At 38.2% G+C, this 22,383-nt stretch overlaps 1 protein-coding gene across 1 annotated transcript in view; it reads right to left on the reverse strand.

The window, feature by feature from the left end:
• Window positions 1-22,383, reverse strand: part of ALDH1L2 (aldehyde dehydrogenase 1 family member L2) — a 35,827-nt gene that overhangs the window by 8,569 nt on the left and 4,875 nt on the right. The window contains exons 2-16 of the mRNA XM_050915098.1: window positions 21,114-21,255; window positions 18,933-19,167; window positions 15,213-15,378; window positions 14,323-14,424; window positions 12,664-12,753; window positions 11,452-11,586; window positions 10,927-11,052; window positions 9,405-9,496; window positions 8,416-8,563; window positions 7,553-7,672; window positions 6,256-6,383; window positions 2,226-2,376; window positions 1,438-1,508; window positions 1,227-1,332; window positions 756-843 (exon numbers count right to left, since the gene is read on the reverse strand). Of these exons, the coding sequence (XP_050771055.1) occupies window positions 756-843; window positions 1,227-1,332; window positions 1,438-1,508; window positions 2,226-2,376; window positions 6,256-6,383; window positions 7,553-7,672; window positions 8,416-8,563; window positions 9,405-9,496; window positions 10,927-11,052; window positions 11,452-11,586; window positions 12,664-12,753; window positions 14,323-14,424; window positions 15,213-15,378; window positions 18,933-19,167; window positions 21,114-21,255 (1,900 nt within the window). The remainder of the gene's footprint in view (window positions 1-755; window positions 844-1,226; window positions 1,333-1,437; window positions 1,509-2,225; window positions 2,377-6,255; window positions 6,384-7,552; window positions 7,673-8,415; window positions 8,564-9,404; window positions 9,497-10,926; window positions 11,053-11,451; window positions 11,587-12,663; window positions 12,754-14,322; window positions 14,425-15,212; window positions 15,379-18,932; window positions 19,168-21,113; window positions 21,256-22,383) is intronic.

Genomic DNA, 22,383 nt, shown 5'->3' on the forward strand with positions numbered 1-22,383 from the left:
ACAGCTTAACTGGACAGTACATAGGCAATTTTTACTACTCCAGCAGCAGCACTGTAACACAGAAAGAGCTAACAATATGTCAATCAAGTACAATATCACATCCTTATTTATATTTACAGCTTTATTCATACAACTATGAAAAATGTCATATTCATTAACTTGTATCACATTAGTGTCTCCAAATTCCCCCATCTGTCTGGACTACAGAACTTCCTTCCTAATACTCCAATGTATGTGGAATAATCTAATTTGTAACAGAGCCTGACCCATACAGTTACTTTGTCACTTTTCTTCCTTAGGGGAAAGAGGAAAATGGTGGCATCAGGTAACACGATGTGGACCATGACTTACTTACCTATAGTGACCAATACGTGTCTTACCAGCTTGCTCTAGGTCTCACAGTCACATTTAAATACTTACAAGTGATGGTAAGATTAGGAGAAAAAAAGAAGTTTTACAATCAAGTGAAACATGTTTCTCTGTAATACATTCTTTTTCAGAGTGTTCATGCTATTTGTGTGAACTTGTAAATGGTATAGGCTGACAGCTCTTACCACTAGCTAGAGCCAGGTGACATATAGATTTTCCCAACTCTGTTCTGGAAATATGTGAAATCGCTGTATGACATAGATGCAAGCCTACTACCTATGAAGATATGTGCACTTATGTAATAGGTCTTCAAAAAGGTACAATGCTAGTTCACCAGTTTTAGCATGACCTACTCTTCCCAGAAAAATGATTAGTTGAAGTTTTACCTGAACCAGGCAGAATATTTATAACGCCCTTAGGAAACCCAGCTTTAGCTGAGAGTTCTGCAAACTTCAAGGAAGTCAGAGGTGTGACCTAAGTAGAAACATTTAGATTAGGTTTCCTATTTTAATTAAATGCATGATGATATCTTTTACATTCAATACATCTTAATTTTGCTACAATATTCATTTTCTTACTCACAGTATTGACAAATTAAAAGTGATGGCTTCTTGTGGAAAAGAGTTCAGTCGCGAAAATGAACGCAGCATCAGAGCAGAACTGAAGAAAATCAGTACCTTGTATCATCATGGCAATTTGTATTATTATACATGCACTTTAAAACATATGATGTGGTCAACCTATGGGTACATATGACAGGTCAACCTATGGGTGAAATCCGCTAGATTGCCTGAATTATTTTGCCTGAACAGATAGTGGAGGACCCGAGTCATCTGTACATTCCTTTTTGTTTTTACCTGAGCCGGCTTGAGTACGAGTGTGTTGCCTGCAGCCAAGCATGCTGCGCTCTTCCATGCCAGCATCATCAGTGGGTAATTCCAGGGGATAACAATTGCACAGACACTTAAGATAGGGAAAAACAGGGAAAGATTACATTTTTGATGGCAGCTTTTGAATGGCTTTTCTGTATGTCAAGGCTGTCATTAAGAAGAAAAAAGCGATACTTACCCTATTGGCTCTTTCTTGGTGAATGTTAGATTATGGTTTGGCCGGGCCTGGTTAATTGGAATTGTAGCACCCTAAAAGACAGAGGAGGGACAAATCTTGGTATTGTTTAATCATCTTTATTACAAATATATTTGCCATGTATGTATGTTTTGGAAAGCCACAGAGTAGGCTTGAAAACCAGAAGCATTTTTGCATCAGAGAAAGGGGCAAGGATGCTTCTACTGTATGATTTCCTACTATGGATACCGTAGTCAACTCCCGATTTTCAGTTGGATGAAATAAAGCATAGATAACAAAAGTATGGAAGAACATAAAGTGAGGGTCTGATGGACGGAAAAAAGCTGAATTATATTCTTGATTGTGGATCTTAAAGATATTTGAGGAAATGCTGTTGAACCTGTGCCACGTGCTGTGCCATCAAGCAAACTCACCAGCCTTGGTCAGAATGTAACATAGCACATGAGTCTCTGCACTTACCCGCATGATGACCACAACAACATTCTGCTCCGTGAATAATCAAGAGGTGACTAAGCATGCATATCACTGTGACAGCTCAACTGATTTCTTAGATATTTACAGTCACATTCTAAATCCATATTCTCCAATTGGAAGCAGATTGTCCTTTTGTATTGCCAGGGAGACACATTTTAGGTAAAATTCTAATTTTGCTTTATTTTTTGATTCCTTGATTACTTTTGCTAACACTGCTTTTTGGCAGTGTGTCAGGGGGAAAAAAAAAAGTGTGGAGAAGCACTGCCATTGATTATTTCCTTTACATATTCACTTGCCTGAATTTTGTCACACCATCCAGCAAAGTATCTGAATGTTTGCACAGACATTCCAACATGGGTCTTCAAAGCTAAAGTGTAGACAGCTCCTGAATCGATAGACTCTATTGTTGCTAACTCTTCTTGATGTTCTTCCATCAGGTCTGCAAGTCTTTAATAAAAACATTACAAATCCACATCAAAGAGAAGTGACATCTTACCATTGACAGCCTGAAATGATATTTGGTACGGCAAAGAACCGTAATTAAAATTGCATTCCCACTGAATTTGGAGGTGGAGCAGTGGAGCCACTGCTCATTAATATCAGTAAGAGCTTGAATAATTGCCTGTTAAAGTCTGCAAATATCTTCACATTGGCTGTAGTAGACACTGGATGAAGACGTGAACAGTGAAAACTTACCTGATTATTCCATTATGGTTTTGTAAATAAAATAATAATTAGAAAATTTGTACTCTTTTTCTGTTGTACTACAAGGAGCCAATTATAGAAAATCAGACCAGTAAGTTGAAAGCAAATACACAATAACGTAAGAAATGTCAAGTAATCAAAAGTACCAGGAAGGAGTACTCAGAGACCTAGCTTAAGATTTGGGAAACCTAGCTTCATAATGCTGTTTTGTATTGTCTGAACTTGGACTAAAATACTTAAGTGTTAGATACTTCAAAGGCACCCACATGTCCAAAGACAGAGCTCCTAACCTGTAATCCAAATTGAATTTTATATGCCTTGGTACATTTGAAAATCTGGCCCATTGTCTCCTTGGGCCTCAAGTTTCCATCTGTTAGATTTATGAAGCAACACAGTGAGGTGTAAGTAAGACTGTGGTAAATAGTATTGAGTTAATAGTAGCTATCAGAGTGTCTCAAAAATGCATCTGCACAGATACCTATACTTATAAGGAGCTCTTGTAATTTCAGTGGTTCCCTGCTCAGGCAGAAAGGTCTGTTTGCACGAATGAATTTTTACATTCAGGTCTTAGATCTCTCACATGGCAGTGAAACAGATGCATCAATGTTTTTCTTAAGCTTCTGTCTGTGTTTTGGTACTCAGACATATAATCAATGCTCCCATGTGATTTTAAGAGCTTAACCAAGTGCATTTTAGATCCTGTAAAGAGTATTCAAAACTGGGTGTGAAACCTATTTTTCCATTATGTCAATTCTGCCCATTTAAAGCACTTGCAGAGATGTGGAAAAAAACCAAGCTAATACTTGTTTTAGCTGTATCTTGGAGACCCAGCTACAGGTCAGGGCATCAGCAGTAGTGTGTAAAAGAACGGATATGGCATGTCAGGGACAAAGGAGAAAGTTCCATTTAATGCATGCCTAATATCTTCTATTAATGATTCCTTAAGACAAAGCAGCAAAGCTAGGGGCTTTAATGGTACAAACCTTCCCTCTGGTTCAGCACTCAAAAACTCTAGTTTGAACAGAGACCAGAGAAAAAGGGGGCTTGTTTGAATTAAGGTGGACCAGAGAGATACTTCATTCATACGGTTTGCAACATGAACACTCTGGTATAGCTATCCTAGAGAGCCAGTGGCCTAAGCAAAGAAGCATTTAATCCAGGAATAATCTATGCAGTGTAGGGGAGTTACATTTTCCATATGCCTAACATAGTTATGCTTGCAAATCTTTCAAGTGTAAAACACAGAGCAGTAGTTCTAAGACCTTAAAAGTTTCAGGGCAGAGTTAACTTGGGCTCTCAAGTGCTCTACGTTCCTAATACAAATTAAACCCAAGTTTGTACATGATTTGAATCTGTGCACACTTGTAAAAAATTTAAGTGATCGACCGTATTTAATTTTAATATGAGTTCTGACTTGCCCATTTTCTGTTGTGATGACTACTCAACTTTTTTACAGTTCTGCAGGCCTTTTTCAAAGGCCTGGTCACATACTTTATGAGACAAGTAGAATTTTCAGTTTTGCTTTCCTTCTCTTTTGCTAAGATGCCTGCAATGTCTTGTAAAACGTGGCATTTTTTAATACTTTTTTATTTCTAATTACTTCTACTTGGTCCATATGGATATAGTAAAAGAGGGGAGGGGAATTTACATCCAAGGCATTCACCAAAGTAAAAATTACAGCTATATTAATGTGATAACAAATGATCTGCTGCATACACTACAGCAGACACAGACCCATGTTTCCCAAGTGCAGCATTACATTTCCCCATGCTCCTTTTCCTTAGCTGCCAGAGCACAGACATGCAATGGATTCCCTACTCCTTACTGTCTTGCTAGGCTAAGCCCAGCTTTATGAGGACGGGATCATCTTCTAGTTGCATATTCCAAACCTCTGAATCAGCTGGATCTTCAGTTTCCAAATCCTCACAGAAGTTATGCAGAGAGCAGCATGCAACAATAAAAGGAAAGGCAGTGACCCACATCTGCACCCAACCAAACTGCCAGACTGTGTTGCTATCCAAATCCATAGTCTGCTACCATCCTGCAGCTGCTCGCCGTGTAACTGATCCTTCTTCTGCTGTCTGTTCTGGTGCCCAGGGCTAGCCTTCTGGCACAGCACAATAAAGGCTTAATACAGCAGTGGTTACGGGCACACTATTGAAGATTATATGTTTTGAAGGTGAAAAAAATTCCTTCTCTTCCCTGTAGATAAATATGCAGTCTCCTCAGCACAACTGACTTGGCCAGGACATCCAATAGTAATGCTGATGAGCCTGCAGACTACATCCTCCACAAGAAAGGTGTTTGATACATAGGACCTACTCCTTCACAAGGTCCTTGGGGCAGGAAGTTTCAGCTCTATTCAAGATCCTAACTTCTTTAAAGCCAGCTGCTATGTCAAGCACAGTAACTAAGCTCTCCACCTACTGAATAGGAATGGAATTTGCCTAGTACATCTCCTCCTCTGTGCTGACGATTGATTTTCCATCATCACATTAGCTAAATGTGGACCTGTGGCAATCAGGAGTAGCAATCTACTTCTTTACTCATCTCTACTTACTCATTTTTATGTCCTGGAAAAGAAAAAGTAGCGAAAACTCTTCATGTACCTCCACAAAAGAGGCTTTCTTTATAGGGAAGCTCTGGAGCTTCTAGTCATCCCAAGTCTGCAAGACAGTGTTCTCTGCTGTAAGGCACCAGAAGCATCACACTGCATGCATATGGAGAGTCCATAGTAATTAGGCTTTTATTAGCTGCCTCCAGTACTGCCCTCACAATACGTAGCTAGCATCATTGTCCTTCCAAGACCACCTCTTGCCCTTCAAGGATCAGAAACCACCACTAAAATACCATTCACTCAGCATAACCCCTGTTTATCTTCTGAAACAATAATAACACAGCCGAAAAAAGAACCAGGCATTATCTAGGGCTGACACAGTGAAACAGATACAAATAAGAAATACTGAGCTGGAAGTGTCTCAGATAAATGTGGGATTCGGTTTAGAGTGTTTCTACACAGGACAATTCTTCCACAACAGACCATATCACGTCTCCTAGAATGGGTCTTTAGCCAGGTGAGAAGTATGCTGGGATACGATCCTGGAAAATGTAGCATCAGTTACAGTGTATTTCAAAATTAAATATGGCTGTATGTTTACTGTATGGAGTGCAGATGCAGGCAGGCTTAGCAAGGTCAAAAGTTTCTGCCTACCTAACCTAGGTAGACTCTGCCTGTAAAACTTAGCCTCATTTATACAGAAGGATTTGGACTTTACAAGAGAATTTTCAATCCTTGCCACAGAAAGCATACAGAATAAATGAAACCATCAAGTATTTAAAAGACATTTTCCTCAAATTCTTTGCTTCCATTCATAAATAATTAAAAAAAAATAGGAGCAGTGAGAGATCACAAGATTTCTCTCTGCCACAAGGTTAGCCAGCTAAGACCCAAGGTGGGTACACTGAAGTAAATTAGGCGATGAAAAGATGGCTAGTCTGGTTCCTCCAACAGTGGGATTATGAATATCCATTATATTCAGAAAATGTACGCAACAATTCTTCAGAGGAACAAAACAATAAGATTTAGGAAAACAGAACAAACACAAGCTGCCTTTCACGTACCTGTACATGAGTCGCCCTCTTTCCCTTGCATTCATTCTTCCCCATTCACCATTTTCAAATGCCTCCTTTGCTGCTGCCACTGCCTTGTCAACATCAGCCAATGAAGCAGAAGATACACTGGCTATTATCTGTCCAAAGGTAGCATTGTGTTAGCTCAAACTGAAAGGCTGGGATGCAGACTGTTACTCCTTCCTCCTAAACTTCTTAACTGGGCATAAGCAAATACATAACATCCTCAACCCCAGCAGCTGGCATGGGTGAGTCAGGCTGCAAAAAGTTCAGAAACAACTGAGGTGGCAGAATTTGGAGGACACTGCACAGACTCTGATTCCTAGATCTATCGTCTTCTTCACATCGAGGTGCATCATCCTACTTGATTTCATCTCTCTTTCCAGATGTTAAATCAATGTGCTATTACAAAAGCTGGAAGTCTTTATATATGGTATTATGATCTAATGTCCAAACATGCTAAAATGACTCCTGCATGTTCCATTTCTTAGGAACGGAGCTTCTGTTACCATAAGGCACCATATACACATAGTATTTTATGATGATTGTGTTCTATAAATACACACATTGTAAGTTCTAACACAGAATTGTTATGACTTTTATTCAATTCCATAATGAGTTCCAGGAGAAGTACCAGAGTCTGACTTCTGATGATAGTGAAATTTGTGGTGTTGATTTCAGCAGAATTTATTTACTCCAGAATTAAATGGCAATTACATGGACATCAGAATCACTACTCTTATTTATAATTCATAGTTATGAGTTGCTCAACCAAGATTCAATAGTTCAGGGCCAAAGTGCAACTGCATATATTTTCCTATTGAAGAGTAATTTTTCTTACTGGGAATTTAAAGGGACATTTTAAAGTTACACTTGCCCTAAGACATCAGATTTGTGAAAAAAGTAAAATAAAAACTGAAGTTGATGACTGACAGGAAATATATACAACATCCTAAAAGAAATACTTCTTTAGCAACTAAACTATAGCAATTTTTGTTTGCAAAGCTAAACAAGAATGAAATCAAGGTAAAACATACGGGTGGGTATGGAAATGGACATAATAGTTGAAGTGGAAGTAGGTTATTTTTACCGTGCAGCTTGACTGAAATGCAAAAACTGTAAAATACACAGACTGAGAAGTAAATTGAAATTTTAAATTATTTCTAGGGTTTGTTTAATGTGTACTGTATGGTTTTGAAATTGGCAATATTCAGTTAGTGGTTTAGATTTTTTAATAGGCAAAGAAATTGAAATAAACTGGTATAGATCATATTTAGAAATTACTCACTGATCCATCTGCTGGATTTATAGTGTCATATGTTTTTCCATCATCAGCATTTATAAATTGCCCATTTATGAAACACTGGTATGGCATATTCACAATCATGTTGTTCACATTTTTTGAAACCTAAGAGTGAAATAAACCACAAATTAATTTAAACTTTTAATAACTAAGATTTGAATGTAGCTTAACAAGCTTTTGATATCTACAGCCAACATCCAGCCACATTTTACAATGTACATATGGCTGTTAGAAGTGGACAAAAGAGTAAAACGAAATGGAAATCATATTCTCCCTGAAGACCAATGACCACACTCTGAGATAGTTAAGCAGATTTATTTATTTTTTATCATTGGATCTCTATGTTCAAACCAATACTAAACCCTGGGTAAGGCTGGTCCTAATGGACTTCAATCAAATGCATAATTCCCAAATTCAAGAAATCTTGACTTGCTTAATGACTTAAAAAACATGCAATCCTCCTTTCACACAGTTTTCAAACAGACTCTTAGGAGAAAAACCTAGCACTGTTTGCCTCAGGAAAGCAGAAGCTCTAGAACCATTCTGACTGAAGCATACTGGCAGGAGAGTGCAAGGGAGGTAGGAGTATCTGCCCACACGTGATCTACTCTACCGCATGTTCTTGATCTCCTGGTTTCTGGTACACTGGAAGTGACATTACATATATACTTCCATTCCAAAACGCAAATACATAAAACCTGCCAAAAAAAAGTCACAAAGAAGAGTTTGTATGACCAAATATTTGTTTGCTTTTCCTACTGCATCAAGCAGTCTAATAAAATGCATTGTCTACCCTCCCCTAAAAACCAAGAAAGAATAAGCACTAAAGGCAAAATAAAAGGTCTTACGTAATCAATGACTAACTCTTCTTCTTTGTCTTCTCCTCTGAATTTTCTGACAGCCTTTTGAATAAAGTCTGCAAACTTAGTGGCCATATACACATCTTCATTCTGTAGTTGAAGTCCACTATATTTCTGTTTGGTCTCTTCTAGCATTCTAAAGATTTTGAAGAAAGAATAAGTTTAATTACAAATGAAAGAACTGTCCAGATAACTGAATCACTAGAAGGTCAAAAGGGGTCAAAACTGGGCACCAGTTTGTATGCATGTGAATACGTGTGTGTGTTTCTCTGACAACAGTGGCACAGAAGTTGTGCATTTTACTGAAATCTGTTGGTTTAATTGGGGGTGTTATGGAAATGAAAATGTCAGTTCTGGAATACTTTCAGGTAAACTTTTGGAAATAAATGACAAATAGCATATATTGATTGATAAAACCATCTATGGGACTACTCTAACCAATACATGGAGGACATTCAGAGCTCTGTGGGACTGGTAAGTAATAAGGACGATAATCAGTTTGTTAAAAAAAACCACCTGAAATGCTGGTCTTATATTATGGCCTGGGATATCTGAGTTGCAAAAAGAAGGTAACTGAGATGACTGAACACAGCATCAACTCAGTGCACTTGTAAGCATAGGCTCAATTCTTTCTGTGAAAGGCTCCTCTTTCCCTCTGGGGAGTTCTTTGCTCAGCTTCCCAATCAGCCCCCTGGTCTTGAGATACTTGTCACTGCATGCAGACAAGTTTGAGCATCACCATGCTCCCCCATGTGGCTGATGTTCCTGAAGTTAAGGGGAATTTTCCTTCAACAGAAAGAGCAAGATTATGTCAATATCTCCTAATTTTGGGAGCAGAACCATACCACATTTTCAAAGGTAGGAAAGGGAATATTAGAGTACTGGAAAATATAGGGGGATTTTTTTTTAAAACTACTTGATCAACCCTGATTTGAAAGGACCATGACAAAAATTTTGTTATTTTGAATATTTTTTACCTGACAACATGCATAGAGGATGCTCCAGATTTGAAGAAGTCTGTGGAATCCTCAATTACAGCAACATTGCTCAAAATTCCCTTCCAAATAGCCTAACAATACATAAAAATAACGGAGGCAATAATGAATAATCCTCTAATTGCAAGAAGTATTTATCAAACCATATTTTCTATGGTATCTGTGCCTACAACATGTATTATTTCAAATGATTCTAAAACAGAAAATTATTTTAAGAGGGTCTCAAACTGTCTAGAGACTGGATGTTAGCCAATACATTCTTCAGCATAATTAGCTTATCAAAAAATATTATTTTGTCCATGATAATTTCACCTAATCAGGCAAGAAACCTGAATGGTACAATGCTTATAATTTTCAGGCCCATTTTTTTAAGATCTTTATCCTCCAAATAATAACTTCCCATTGCATTATGGAATACGTCATCAGCAGAGGCAAGGACAGCCTGGAGCACTTTGTGACTGGATTGATGGCATTTCTGGCACCTGGGCAGAGCTGAGAAGTAGTATAAGCTGCATGCATGAGATGGACATTTCCGCTAACATGAACAGTGAAATAACTGGTAACGTAATATTCCAATTAATTATAATTAGGTTTCAGAGTTAGCAGGTAGTGTCATGAAATGAAGAGTTTATATTTCTTTTTGCTATTGTCTCAGGCAGTCAATAGCTCCAGGCAACTTTTAGGTTGCTGGCAAGCAGGTTCAAGGTAATCTTGAAGCAGCAGTTTAAAATATAAGTGCATCAAGCTGCTTGACCTGTGCCAAAAGTTATTGACCCTGTAGCAGAGTTAGCAGAAGGGAAGATATCTGTGATTCACTTGCTCTGGCACAAAACTTTAATGACAAATGTGGCTTTCAGCTATGCCCCTGACACTCACTACAGAGGGATGGATTACATGAGAGGGCAGCAAAGTGCCTCTCTGGCTATGAGAGCTTCCTGCTCCAGCTGCCCCATTGCTGCATCCCTCTGCCAGCCAGCCCCTCGTGTGTGGTTGTGGCAGAAGAGAGACAGCACACACAGGTACAGAGAGAAAACTGCTGCTTTTCTCTTTCACACTGCTGTTCTAAGACTCCCTGGAGCTTGTCCAACAGGACCACTCCGAGCACATCCTAGTGAGTAACACCACAGTGAAGAAAGGATTTCAGAACTGTCCAAGTCTGTCAGTATTGAAAACCTCACCGCTGTGAGGCAAAGGTCCATTTGTTTTTCCTCACACCCACCCTCTTTATTCATAGATATTTACCATAACTGACCCTGCAATCACTGTCTTTGTATCACTTGTATCTGAAAGAAAACTTTCTAAAGTGACATGTAAGCACTCTAATGAATTCCCAGTTCCACCTGAATTAATGTTAATAACTAAAGATTCAACCCCATACTCTTTGAGTACATTTTAGCAAAAAACAATTTGCATGGCTAAATAAAAGATATGCCTTGCCTATAATGAGAAATATGTAACGTTTTTGTCTGAACTAATATCCTACTAAAGCAGTTTATTGAATTACCCTAATATCTTCTGCCATCTTTTTCTCCTCTTCTGTAAGTTCCAGGGCAGTTTTTTCATCAGCAGAGAAGTATTTAGATGCAGGGATCATTTTTCCATCCTCAAACTGCAGATTTCTCACTAGTACCTGAAAAATGAGAGGATTTGATTTTAAATTATCTGGGAGGTAATACATCCTTGTGTGAAGAGTTTTTAAGCATTAATATGGTTATTGAAATAGTAAAATCAATGGCTTGCAGGAAAGCTGCTATGATGCAGGTAGTTTAACACAGCCACTCCTATCTGTCTTTCAGATTCTCTCCTAGTATTAGCACATTTTAATCCATATTGGAAATGAATATGGATTGAGTGAGAAGCAAAACACAAGTGTTTCTCTACAGGATGGTAGAGGACTGATAAACTCCAAGCGAGTTAGCTGTCTGTCATTAGCAACTAGATTTGTATAGTCTGACAATTCCACACTACTTGCACTTTTTGCTAAAGTTATATACCATCCATGCTCCTGTTTGCCAGAGTGAGCACTTACCATCTTCCCATCATTACCAAAAATGACTAGACCATTCTTGGTTACAAGTCCAGGTCTTGAAGCACCTTTTATTGCCAGCTCTTGTCCAGCAGGCACTGAAGCATCAAGCAATGATGACCCGTAAAAAGTAACCACCTAAAAATAAATGGAATTAAAAGCGCACAGATTCTAAACATGCTCTAAAATTCTAATAATGAAATGATACTGTCTTGAAGCTTTAATATAATATAAATAAAATATAAGTACCTACACATGGAAAACATGTTACAACATTATTTCTGTATCTCTACAACCCAGGACACGTAAAACTTTGCAAGCTGCCTAAACCTGCAAAGCTGCTTAGCTGTAACAATGTGCATGCCGGAACTAGTGCAGAAAGGGAAGCAGCTTTTGTCAGTGCATGCCCAGAGTGAGAGACCAGCAGAAGTCTGGCTGTGACTGGTGGAGTCTGCCTCTGCTCCCAGGCTGGCAATGCTGAACACTGCCTCTCTTTTGGGCTCTTCTGTTCTTTCTGGGCTCTCAAATCAGCAACAGTTCCTGGACATTAGGGCAGAACCAGGCTTTTGGAGCACCCTACCAGTAGATGGCTAATAGTTAAGTAACAAAATCTGGACATCACAGCCAGGAAAGATAATGTGATTTTAAAAATATTTTATGTAAGTACAATGTGGATCAAATGTACAGTACTTTTAATACACTGAAAGGAAGTAGTTGGTTTTGGATAAAATGAGATAGATTTATTTCTGCAAATGATCTAGGCCCAAATCTCTTTAAAATAAAACCTTCTTTGTTATTTCAGTAGCACACAGTGTTTCATTTTGCTGTTAATACTGTGATGTTGCCCACTGTACAGCATGGGTTGCATTATACTGTAATGCATGCCTACTTCCTAAAATGACTGGCACAGTCTGGTTCTACCCTTCTTACTTATTGCTTTGTACCATGCTCAATTTTTTTTTCAGATATTGCTCTTATCTTTCTTTGAATTAAATGGATCTATCATTAAAAAAAAATCTTAACTACTGTGTTCTGTACATTTGTTTAGGTACCTGTTCTAGATATATACAAAACACATAGTCATTAAATGAGAGCTACTGCAATGTAACTCTCATTTGTATTCACCTGTATGCAGACACCTTTAGTTTTATAATTAAAAAAGGTCAAAAAGATCCTATAGAAAAGAAGAATATTCTTCTGGTTTTCAGAGCATACCTGGCCATCTATTGTTGCCCATGCTCCAGGCACTTTATCATGCCCTCGAATCCAATTGTGCAAAGCTGCTGCAGGTTGGTCCCAGGAGATCTAGGAAATCAAGACATGCCAGCTAATTATTCTCTGTTTAGGTATAAATCAAGTTAGTAATGTTTTCCTATATAAGAATTACAAATTCTCCCTCCTTCATTTATTTAAGAACACAGAAAGGGCCTGGTCTAATAAAGGAATATCAGTGATCTCCAGATGGCTAATCATCGAAGACCTATCAAATGGGATGCTCTTAGCACTTCTGAGTTCTGTGCGGTCTATATCTTTTCATACATTCTCCTTTTTACACTAATATAATGAAAATATAACTCTTGCTACTAGGTATTCATTCATAAATAATTAATATTATGATTAACAAATTTAATAAGCATAGTATAAATATAAATAAGTGTATGTCTAGGGTATCACCTTCTGCTGAAAATGATCTATTTATTGCTCGGATCCTAAGTTCTTTAATAAATCTACAAACTTTTATTAAAATACTTTCTAATCATTTACTAACCCTTTAGAAATTGTTTCAGAAATGGAATCCCTACTACAACTTGCAATTCCTGCAAGACTTTGAGGAAAAAGGAAATAATGTTTTAAGAATGTCATGTATATTTAATACGTAACACCAGTGAAAATGTATTCCTTTATCTTTACAGTATTGTAAGTATATGTACAAAATGAATTAAAGAAAGTATCAGAATAGCTATTGAATAACAAAACTCAGGTACCCAGCATCCTTCTTAGTTTAAGCACAAAGAATATTTAGAAGCAAGTTATAAGCCAATGAGAATAGTTTTACAGCAGGGAGATTAAGCTAGTTCACTCCAAGGAAGCTTCTTATATATTATATTAAAGGGATGAATAAAAATATCCTTATGCAAAGCTATTTGTTTCTAAGGTAAGTCAGGAATTGAAATATGAGGAAAAGCATCACCTACAATATTTCACGTGGAAAGAACTACATTCACCATGGACAAGAGATTAAAATTGTCGGAATAATTTCTACTTTTTTTTTTTTTAACTTTTGCACTGATCTAGAAAAGGAAAAGAAGGTATTACAGGCAGTATTCACTATCATTTTATGGTGGCCTTCCCAACCACAAAGAAGATGCAGCTAACACAGTGGAGGTGCTTACATAATTCTTATATGGGTGTTTAAATAATTTTTTTATGTATTGTTTGTTTACGTGACCTTTTTTTTTTTTTCCTGGTGCCAACAGGAAAGGTGCCAACACTTGCTTTTCCTAACATCAAATCTGTTTCTGGTAGAGAATTTAGTATGGACTGTTGGTAAACAAAGTGAGCTATCTTCATTCAATGCTGTATTTAAAAGTATGGTAACATATTAAGAATCCACTGAAGGTGCAGCTGCCATCTAGCTGTGTGTAAATGATCCCAATTAGGACACCTAGTTTCTAAATATATGTAACTACTGAAAGGGAATAGGAACTTAACCTGGGGCTCCATTACATGCGTCCTTGGAGTTATCCCAGGAATAAGAGGTGGGGAAACAACTGAGTTAAAATTCATGTTAACGACATATCACTACTATTGTAATCTGAGTTAATAACAACTTTTCTAGTGATACGCACAAAACACACTGTTATTTAACACTACCTCTGCATTTTCCTTTTTCTGGATCCCTTCATATGTTGCCCCTTCTTTAGGCTGAGGTATACGAGGGGCCTTACCATCAGCAATTAGATGTACAGCTTCCACCTAAGTGAAAAAGTAACAGATTTAATGTTAGCTTGGTTCGCCTTTTTTCCTCAGTCATACTTGTGAATGACAGCAAAAGACTTTCTGCCACAAGGGTAACTATTTTTCAAACTTAGGATTTCCAAAATCTAGGGGACCAATGCTGCCCTGATTAACACATATATATATGCTTCAACTTCTTTGACAAAAGAAATAGCCTCAGAAATTTGACGGGAGTACCTAGTCACCAAACATACAGCAGCTGCCTAAATTCTGCAGGACCAGAATGTGGCTCTGTATGATTGCATTCAACTCTTTCCTTTTTCTTTCTGCAAAAAGTTATTTCTCTGCATTTAAATGGAGAGACAAAAAATTTCTCTAATGATCCATGCTGAGTATTTTTTATGCATTTTCTTTTCTCCACCAGGGCGCTGAACCTAAAACACCATCCTCCTTTTTTCTTTCAACCTCACCCCTAACTTTCTGTTCTCTCTGAGCCTTTAAAAAATTTCACCTTGTAAAAACATTCAAGAAATCTGTGAAAAGAGCCACATTCCAGACAAATGTGACTTTGTGCTTCTGTGGAAACAGGATATGTTCTGCCTGCTGCCAGCAACAAATATTCTGAGGCCACCTCCTCAGCTGTTGTGAAGCAGCACAGCTCCACTGAAGTCTAGGATTTGGCTGAGGACCACAACCCCTGTCTTTCCAAATGCATGCATCTTGTCTATATTTCCTTTACTTTCAAACTCCAGCAGATGCTTTTCTTTTCCTCTTAAAATGTTGATATTTGGTACAGCTAAACATACCATAGCCTTTATTCCTTCTGGGAAGAGAAACCGGTTATACAGGTCATCCACAGTATCGTTTTGGCCAACATCACATTCTCGCTGCAGAAGGATTGGTCCAGTGTCCAAACCATCATCAGCCCAAAAAATAGTAAATCCTGCTTTCTTATCTCCTTGAATTAAAGTCCTGGACATAAAAAGAGCCTTACAGTAAATACAGACAGTATGAAAGTAGTCAGGGATATCAACCCATCTGTTACACATTCATTTACTTTAGGTAGATAGAAAAGAAAACCCTAACCATCTTTAACACTGGTTTCATTGCTCATTTCATAGTCAGGAACCCATAGTTTTGATACTGTTGATGTGTGGTTTCCACAAAGTGACATAAGAAATGCTGCAACTGAATCCAGGGTGTCTGTCACACAGTTCACTGTGATAATTATTTTAAAAGTATTATTAGTGGTAAGACACACAGAGCAAAAGGTGTGCAATAGTTATGACATAATTTGAAAGATGGAAGCATCTAGACAGCATATTATCTCAATAATTCATGTTGTTTACTGTAATTAGCTAAGCCTCATGACTTAGCTGTAGGTCGCACGGGAAGTACAGTTGTCGCACAGCTGAAAAAGAGCTAAACTCAGAGTGGAAAATAATGGATATGCAACTGTTTAAGGAAAAGTTATTAAGGGAATTTATATCCAGACAGATTCTCAGCTGCTGTGCATGAAGATAGCACTGCTTACAATAGACCTACGCTGATTTACATCAGCTCAGGATCTGCCTCTGAATCTGAAGGGAACTTCAGCCACTTAGATTTTCCAGTTCTCCTTTGGATGTGCCTCAGAATGATGGAAAATCAAACAGAAGTGTGTTTAAGGGGGCAGACAGAAATGGAGAGAGATGTTTCCTGCATGCTTTTAACTGTTTGTCTGCATGCAAACACCAATGCAATTTTCAGTAAGACATATCTCATCTAAGTATTCCCTTGGCAGTCCATGTTCTAAGAGGATCATCTGAGATCTGGCTTATACACTTGAAAATTCATTATTAATTGTGAGCACTGAAAACTACATTATTAAAAGGAGTAAAGCACACATTCATGCAGAACAAGGGACAAACTCCAAAGACAACTGGGGAAGTTGGCAGCTATAGCAAAAGTGAAAGCTTACAGAAGTTTGGCTAGCCTGTATCAGATCTTTCACACATTTAAGCAGAATTTCTTCTGTTTTATATTATGTAAAAATTCCAAAAGAGCACCCTGGTGAGAAGTGGATGCTCTCAGCATGGCACTGGAGGAGAAGAAGGTATCGTGGGCAAATGTCCCTGATGCTGAATAGGTGACAGGATGAGAACTACTGTGTGCCCTCTCCTCTGTCCACCAGCTCCCTCTGCAGACAGCTGCTGATAACAAAGCGGCAGCAGCTGGAACAGGCTGTAAAGGATGGAGCGAGGAACCCTCGGAGGCCCTGGGCCCTTGTTTGTGCCTGGTGCCCCCTTAGTCATGCTAATTCCCACAGCCTTTCTCGGTCACACCGTGGTGAGAAAGGGCCTGATCAGCACCAGGGCTGTAGTCACAAGACATGAAAGAAGTTGTGATGAGAGCAAGGGGTGCGAGGGTGAAACACGAGAATGGTCAGCCAAGGCCAAATCCTAGCTTAGTTTAAAGGTTTTAGGACAATGGCCTTTACCTGAGAAGGGCAGGGGCAGACGCTTACAGAAGGAATATGCAAAATAGAGCAAGACTCAGTGATACACCATTGGGATACATTCCTGTTTCTGGAAACCCTCACCTCAGGAACTTCCTGAAAGAGAGTTTGTATCCGCATCTTCCTCTGGAATAGATCTTGATGAACTTTTCCTCCATGAAAGCATCCTTCCAGAGCTCTCTAGATGTGCAGTTCCACATTTTAATAATGGACTGCATGGAGTAAAAGCACCTCCTTTATTTAGTCAAATCCTACTACCTGATCTCTTTGCTGGCTGCCCCCTAACTTTTGATTAAGAATGAGCAATTGTTCCGTATTCACCTTCCCATGTCTTTCATGGCTTAATACACTGCTAGCATATTTCCTTCCCAATGACCTCTTTTCCAGTCCAAAGACTCCAAGATTTGTCTCCTGTCATGTGGAAGCTGTTCTATATCTTTGACCATCTTTCTTAGCCTTTTCTGTAGCATTTCTAGTTGCTTCATGTTCTAACTGAGATGCAGACAGCATTTAAGAGCCTTCCATGGTCTCTTTTCTGAATAACAACAATTAACTTAATTTTTATTACTGCTTACATATAGTCAGGTTTTTTTCTCCTTATGTGCATTACCTTATGTTTTTTAACTTTGAATTTGACCTCTCATTTTCTTAATCTCACTTTCACATTATCACATTTACCCACTTGTATAGAAAGTGTATTCTTTATTACAGATTGAAATCAGAGTGACTGGTCTAAAGTTTCCTGGCTTTCCCTTTCAGCCCTTTTAAAACTGGTATTGCTTTTGCCATTTTCCAGTCTCCTGCACCAATGCAATCTGAAGGAACAGAAACGCTGCAGGCTGTCCCAAATCTGCAGAACCTTTGCTTGAAAGTCCCCTGGTTCTGAGAAGAGATTCTTATTCATTCATCAGTTTATCTAAAATCTCTTCTACTCACAGTTCAGCTCAAGAGAATTGTTCTGACTTATTCTACACAAAGAAGGGCTGTATGGTAGTAACATCTTAAGCACCTCCATCCTGATTCCCAGTACAGATTTCCTACTATGGTGTTCTCTTTGATAAGCACCTTTTTTAAAACAAACACCTATATCACCCTACATACCTCCCACCTTTAATGTATTTGGGAAAATTGTTATTATTCAATCTTATGCCTTTAAAAGTTGGTTCTTTATTTCTTTTCTGGACTGCCTTACTCTCATTTTTCACCTGATTTGCCAGAGTTTGTGCTCTTTTTTATTTTACTCACTTGGACACAACTGCCACTTTTTGAAGTATTTCCTTATGTCTCTAATAGTCTCCTTTACTCCCCTGTTTAAGTAGTTCAGCTTAGCATTTTTTCCATTAATGATTAAAAATAACAAAACAGAACAAAATATGCTTTTGCTTTGAATCTACAACACTGTGTCTTTAGATAATCACCATGCTGCCTGTAAGATTCTTTTAAAATTGTTTCTTCATATTTAGACAATTTCTTATTGAATTTAAACACTGTGATAATGGCATTTCTGTTGTCACAAGAATGCCAGATCTGAGTCTACTGAAGTCATTATTGCAGTGTAGTTCTTTCACAGTAATATTTTGAATGTAGCCTTGTGCATTGCTCAGGAGGACAGCAAGATAAGGGTTTATTCTTGTGGATTCTCTTCTCTCTTCTCCCTTCCCTTCTGTGAAATCTTAGGCTCTGCATCAAGCCCTGTTGTGATAGTTATCTAGCATTTGTGGAGGATGAGCTACGAGGGCAGTGTCCTGCCTACGAAAACTCCAGATTGTCAATTTGCCTGTGCAAGTAAAATATATGAACGTAGAGATCACATAACTGATCTTCCCAGAGTAACAGCTGCACTTGCATTGGAAATCATAATGAATCTTAGGTATGAAGTGCAGTTCATGAACCAAATACTCAGCTGCTTCAGAGAAGTTCCTTCAGAGCAGTTGCAAGTCAACAGAACTGTGCCAGCAGTTACATGAGTAATGTGTATAGATCAACACCCTAACGTGACATACACGTAGTTTTGATGCACAAAACTCACCAGTTGATTGCAGAAGCTCCTCGGTGGCGTGGTAGGATGGATGGATGGTAAATAATTGAGCCATGTTTTGGGCAGTCAATAACATCCATGGGGATGAACTGTGTACAGAACGGAAGGACATTTAGCTCTGCTCCAACCGATTTGTAGGCTGCAACTACTTCCTGGATAGGCTTGCCTTTAGCTCTCCATCTGGGGAACTTAAAAACAGGAGTGCCGTCCTTCTCTGCTGCCAGTGCTGAGGGGCAAGAACAATATTTTTTTTTAATTCACATTTTGTGTTAAAAATTCAAACTGAAATCAGAAAGATACTGCATGGCAACTCAAGCAGATCATCAAGCCTGTGATTACAGAGTGCCCTTTCTACTGTTCTGTATGCTGTTTAAAAACTTTCGCGCTTGGATGTATTTTATTGATTCTGTCTTTGATTCTCATTCCTACAGCTGACGTCATTCTCAAGTTCACTCTTATGACTTGGCTAGTAAGTACCAATGAAAAAAGAAAAGAGTGATGAATGTTATTGACTATTTAACAGTAACACTTCATTTCTTGTCCAGTCATTACATTTGCCTGCAACTGGTTTAGCAGAACTTAATTTTCCACTTCAGCAATTTGTATGTGAACATGACTACGTACAACTAAGATTTACTCATGTCAGCAGCATTTTGCCATGTGGTGCAAATAATTGCAGATGCTAGTGGCCTTCAGTAATTTCTTCAAAATTCTGTTTTGCTGATGCCTTCTGGATATGCTTTCATTTATCTGTGAGACACAAAGCTACACCCAAAATTAGGCTCAAAGGTGAGAAAAAACAACTGCACTAATTGCAGAGAGAATTTTTAGGTGTTTGATAAATTCCATTGCGCAACTGCTTAATAACTCATCAGAGAGTAGGACAGTAGAGTCAAACTCTACGTCTGTTGAGTTGTATGTGTAATAGGAAGAAAAGGGAAAACAAGAAGAGGTATGGAAAATTCATATACAGAATTTTTTTTTCATCAGCAGAGCAATAAACTAATTCTATGGTTTAGTTAAAATAAATATATGATTTAAATCAGTGGAAGATTTACTTAGTTACATCTGCTAGTGTAATAACTGTACAACAATAGTTTATACAACGTAACCAAGTATTATGGTATGCTTCGAGAGCTGGATAGTTGAATTGTCTTTTTCTAAACTAATAGTTGCCTCCTCTAATTCTTCCAAAATGTGATTAAATCTTTTAATGAGGTAGAGTTACAGAATGTAATAAACTTGAGAACTATATGCTAGTTTAGGAGTGCCATAGCCCAGGTAAGCAAAATTTATGTTTGATTCTTCCCTCATAAGAGTTCTGTAAAAACATGTCAGAACCCAACCAAAAAAAAAAAAAAAAAAGAGAGAGAGAGAGACTTGAGACAGCTCATGGAATGTAATTTTAATTTCAGATTATCCATAAAGGTACATTCCATTCTGGCACTTCTATTTGCTAATCATATTAACTCACTATTTTTGTGCCACTGAAAAGAAAAAAAGACGTTACAATTCAGATGATTCCAAAGTAGCTTCTTTGTCACACTGGGTTCTGTTCTATGAGTACAATTCTGAATACCTGTCAGGCAATAACTCTTTCTTTAGGAAGTCTAGAAAATCCTCATGCATCTTGACAATGCAAAAAGGGGGAGCAAACCCTCTTCTAACCTTTTCAATGGGTTTTCCATAGTCCAGGTGGAAGAGAAATAGGCTCTGCAGGTACACTGCCGCATGCAAGCTTGTCAGAAAGGGCAGGAAGCCAGGGATAAACAGTCTTGGCTCCATGCCTTCAGTGTCCCAGACAGGACAGTGAAACAGGTGACAGACGTTTGTGCTTGAGTACAGGCTCAGCAGCTATTTGCTTTAAAATACAGACCTAGTTCAGGATGATTACCTCTAGGATGTACATTCAAATAAGGTACCCAGATTAATTTATTTTTCAAATATCTTAATGTACGGCCCTGTGTGGTTAGAAACAACTTTTAAATACTGACTGACAAGGTTAAACTGGTTCTAGGACTTGTGTTGGTTAAAGCATAGTTCTTGTGCTGAATCCAGTGTAATAAAGGCAATATATGCAAGTCATTCCCATATAGATATCACCTTCTCACGAAAAGGCAAGTTTGTTATGTATGCCTGTAATTTTAACATTTGGATTAAGGTTACACTTACCCAAAGGATCAGCTTGTCCATTCTTGTCAGGCACTGTGAATACTCCCACAACTTTATGTCCCTCTTTTCTCAGCTTGTTATAAACTTCTTGTCCAAAAATACTTTGACCTATAAGGGCTAGCTTCAGCTTATGTTGATAAGCCTGGTAAAAAGAATTACAACAAACCATGTTCTAGGATGCAAAGAAAATATGTTGTTGCTTACATTTCTCTCTTGCTCTTTCTTGATCAATGTTCATTTTGATTTAAAATGGAATAGTCTTTCTACTCCAATCACCTTTGAAGGAATAATAGTCAATTTTTTGAGATTAATGACAGGCAATGTACAATTCAGAGAGACCACAGTTAACATAAAAGTATCATCTGATACTGTCACTGATGTTTATATGGCTTTCCCAGAATTTTCATTAGACAGACCCACTGCTTGTTACAAAAGGTGTAATAGGCTCCATGATCTTATTCATAGTCAGAACTAATATGATAAGAAATGAAAACACATTTTTTGAAACAGGTACATAAAACACTTTTTCTAGGCATAATTTAGGTGCCTGGAACATGCCCTCTAAATCGCTATAATTAAATGGTGGCATATTATTTGTGGTTAATATGTATAGGCTAAAGAAGACAAGCTTGCATTGTTCCTGCCAAGTTAAAGGTAATGATGATCCATTTGATCCTCCTACAAGGAAATACTGCTAAATATGAGGTTCCCTTGCTGGACTTCCACCGCCGCCTGCGTTTGCATCCCAGGACACTGGCCACATGCTTTTAAGCTTCTTCAGACTGATTAGAGGTGAATAACTGCCTCAACTTTTTATTTTTAGGATAGTTAGAATCACAACACTACTACGATATCAGGGTATCGTGTACTGCTATGTTATTCAAATGCTTGCACTCTGAGAAAACTACTAATTCCTTCAGAGTCCCTTTAGATTTAGGGGACAGTTGTGCTCCTCTACGACCCTACCTCCAGTCCCTTGCCTCTAACACCTCCTTTATCCCAGAACTGGTATACCTGTAGCTGCATGAACTGGATTAAGGTACTGAGGTAGGGAGGCACTGACATGACAAAATGTGGCTTATTCTTAACTGGATCTATTCACTGATCTAGTTCATTGCACTGCCATGAGTCCTAACAGGTCCAGCGGGGGAGCAGGAATGAGCATGCAAGCACTGGCAGAAGGTGGAACTGTCCCTATAAGCACTGCCTTTGCATTTTTCATCAGCTTCTGGAAACTGAGAACTGGAAACCTTCAAAAAACAAATGGACT

Source organism: Gymnogyps californianus, chromosome 1, assembly GCF_018139145.2.
Source record: "Gymnogyps californianus isolate 813 chromosome 1, ASM1813914v2, whole genome shotgun sequence".
Classification (NCBI taxonomy): Eukaryota; Metazoa; Chordata; class Aves; order Accipitriformes; family Cathartidae; genus Gymnogyps; species Gymnogyps californianus.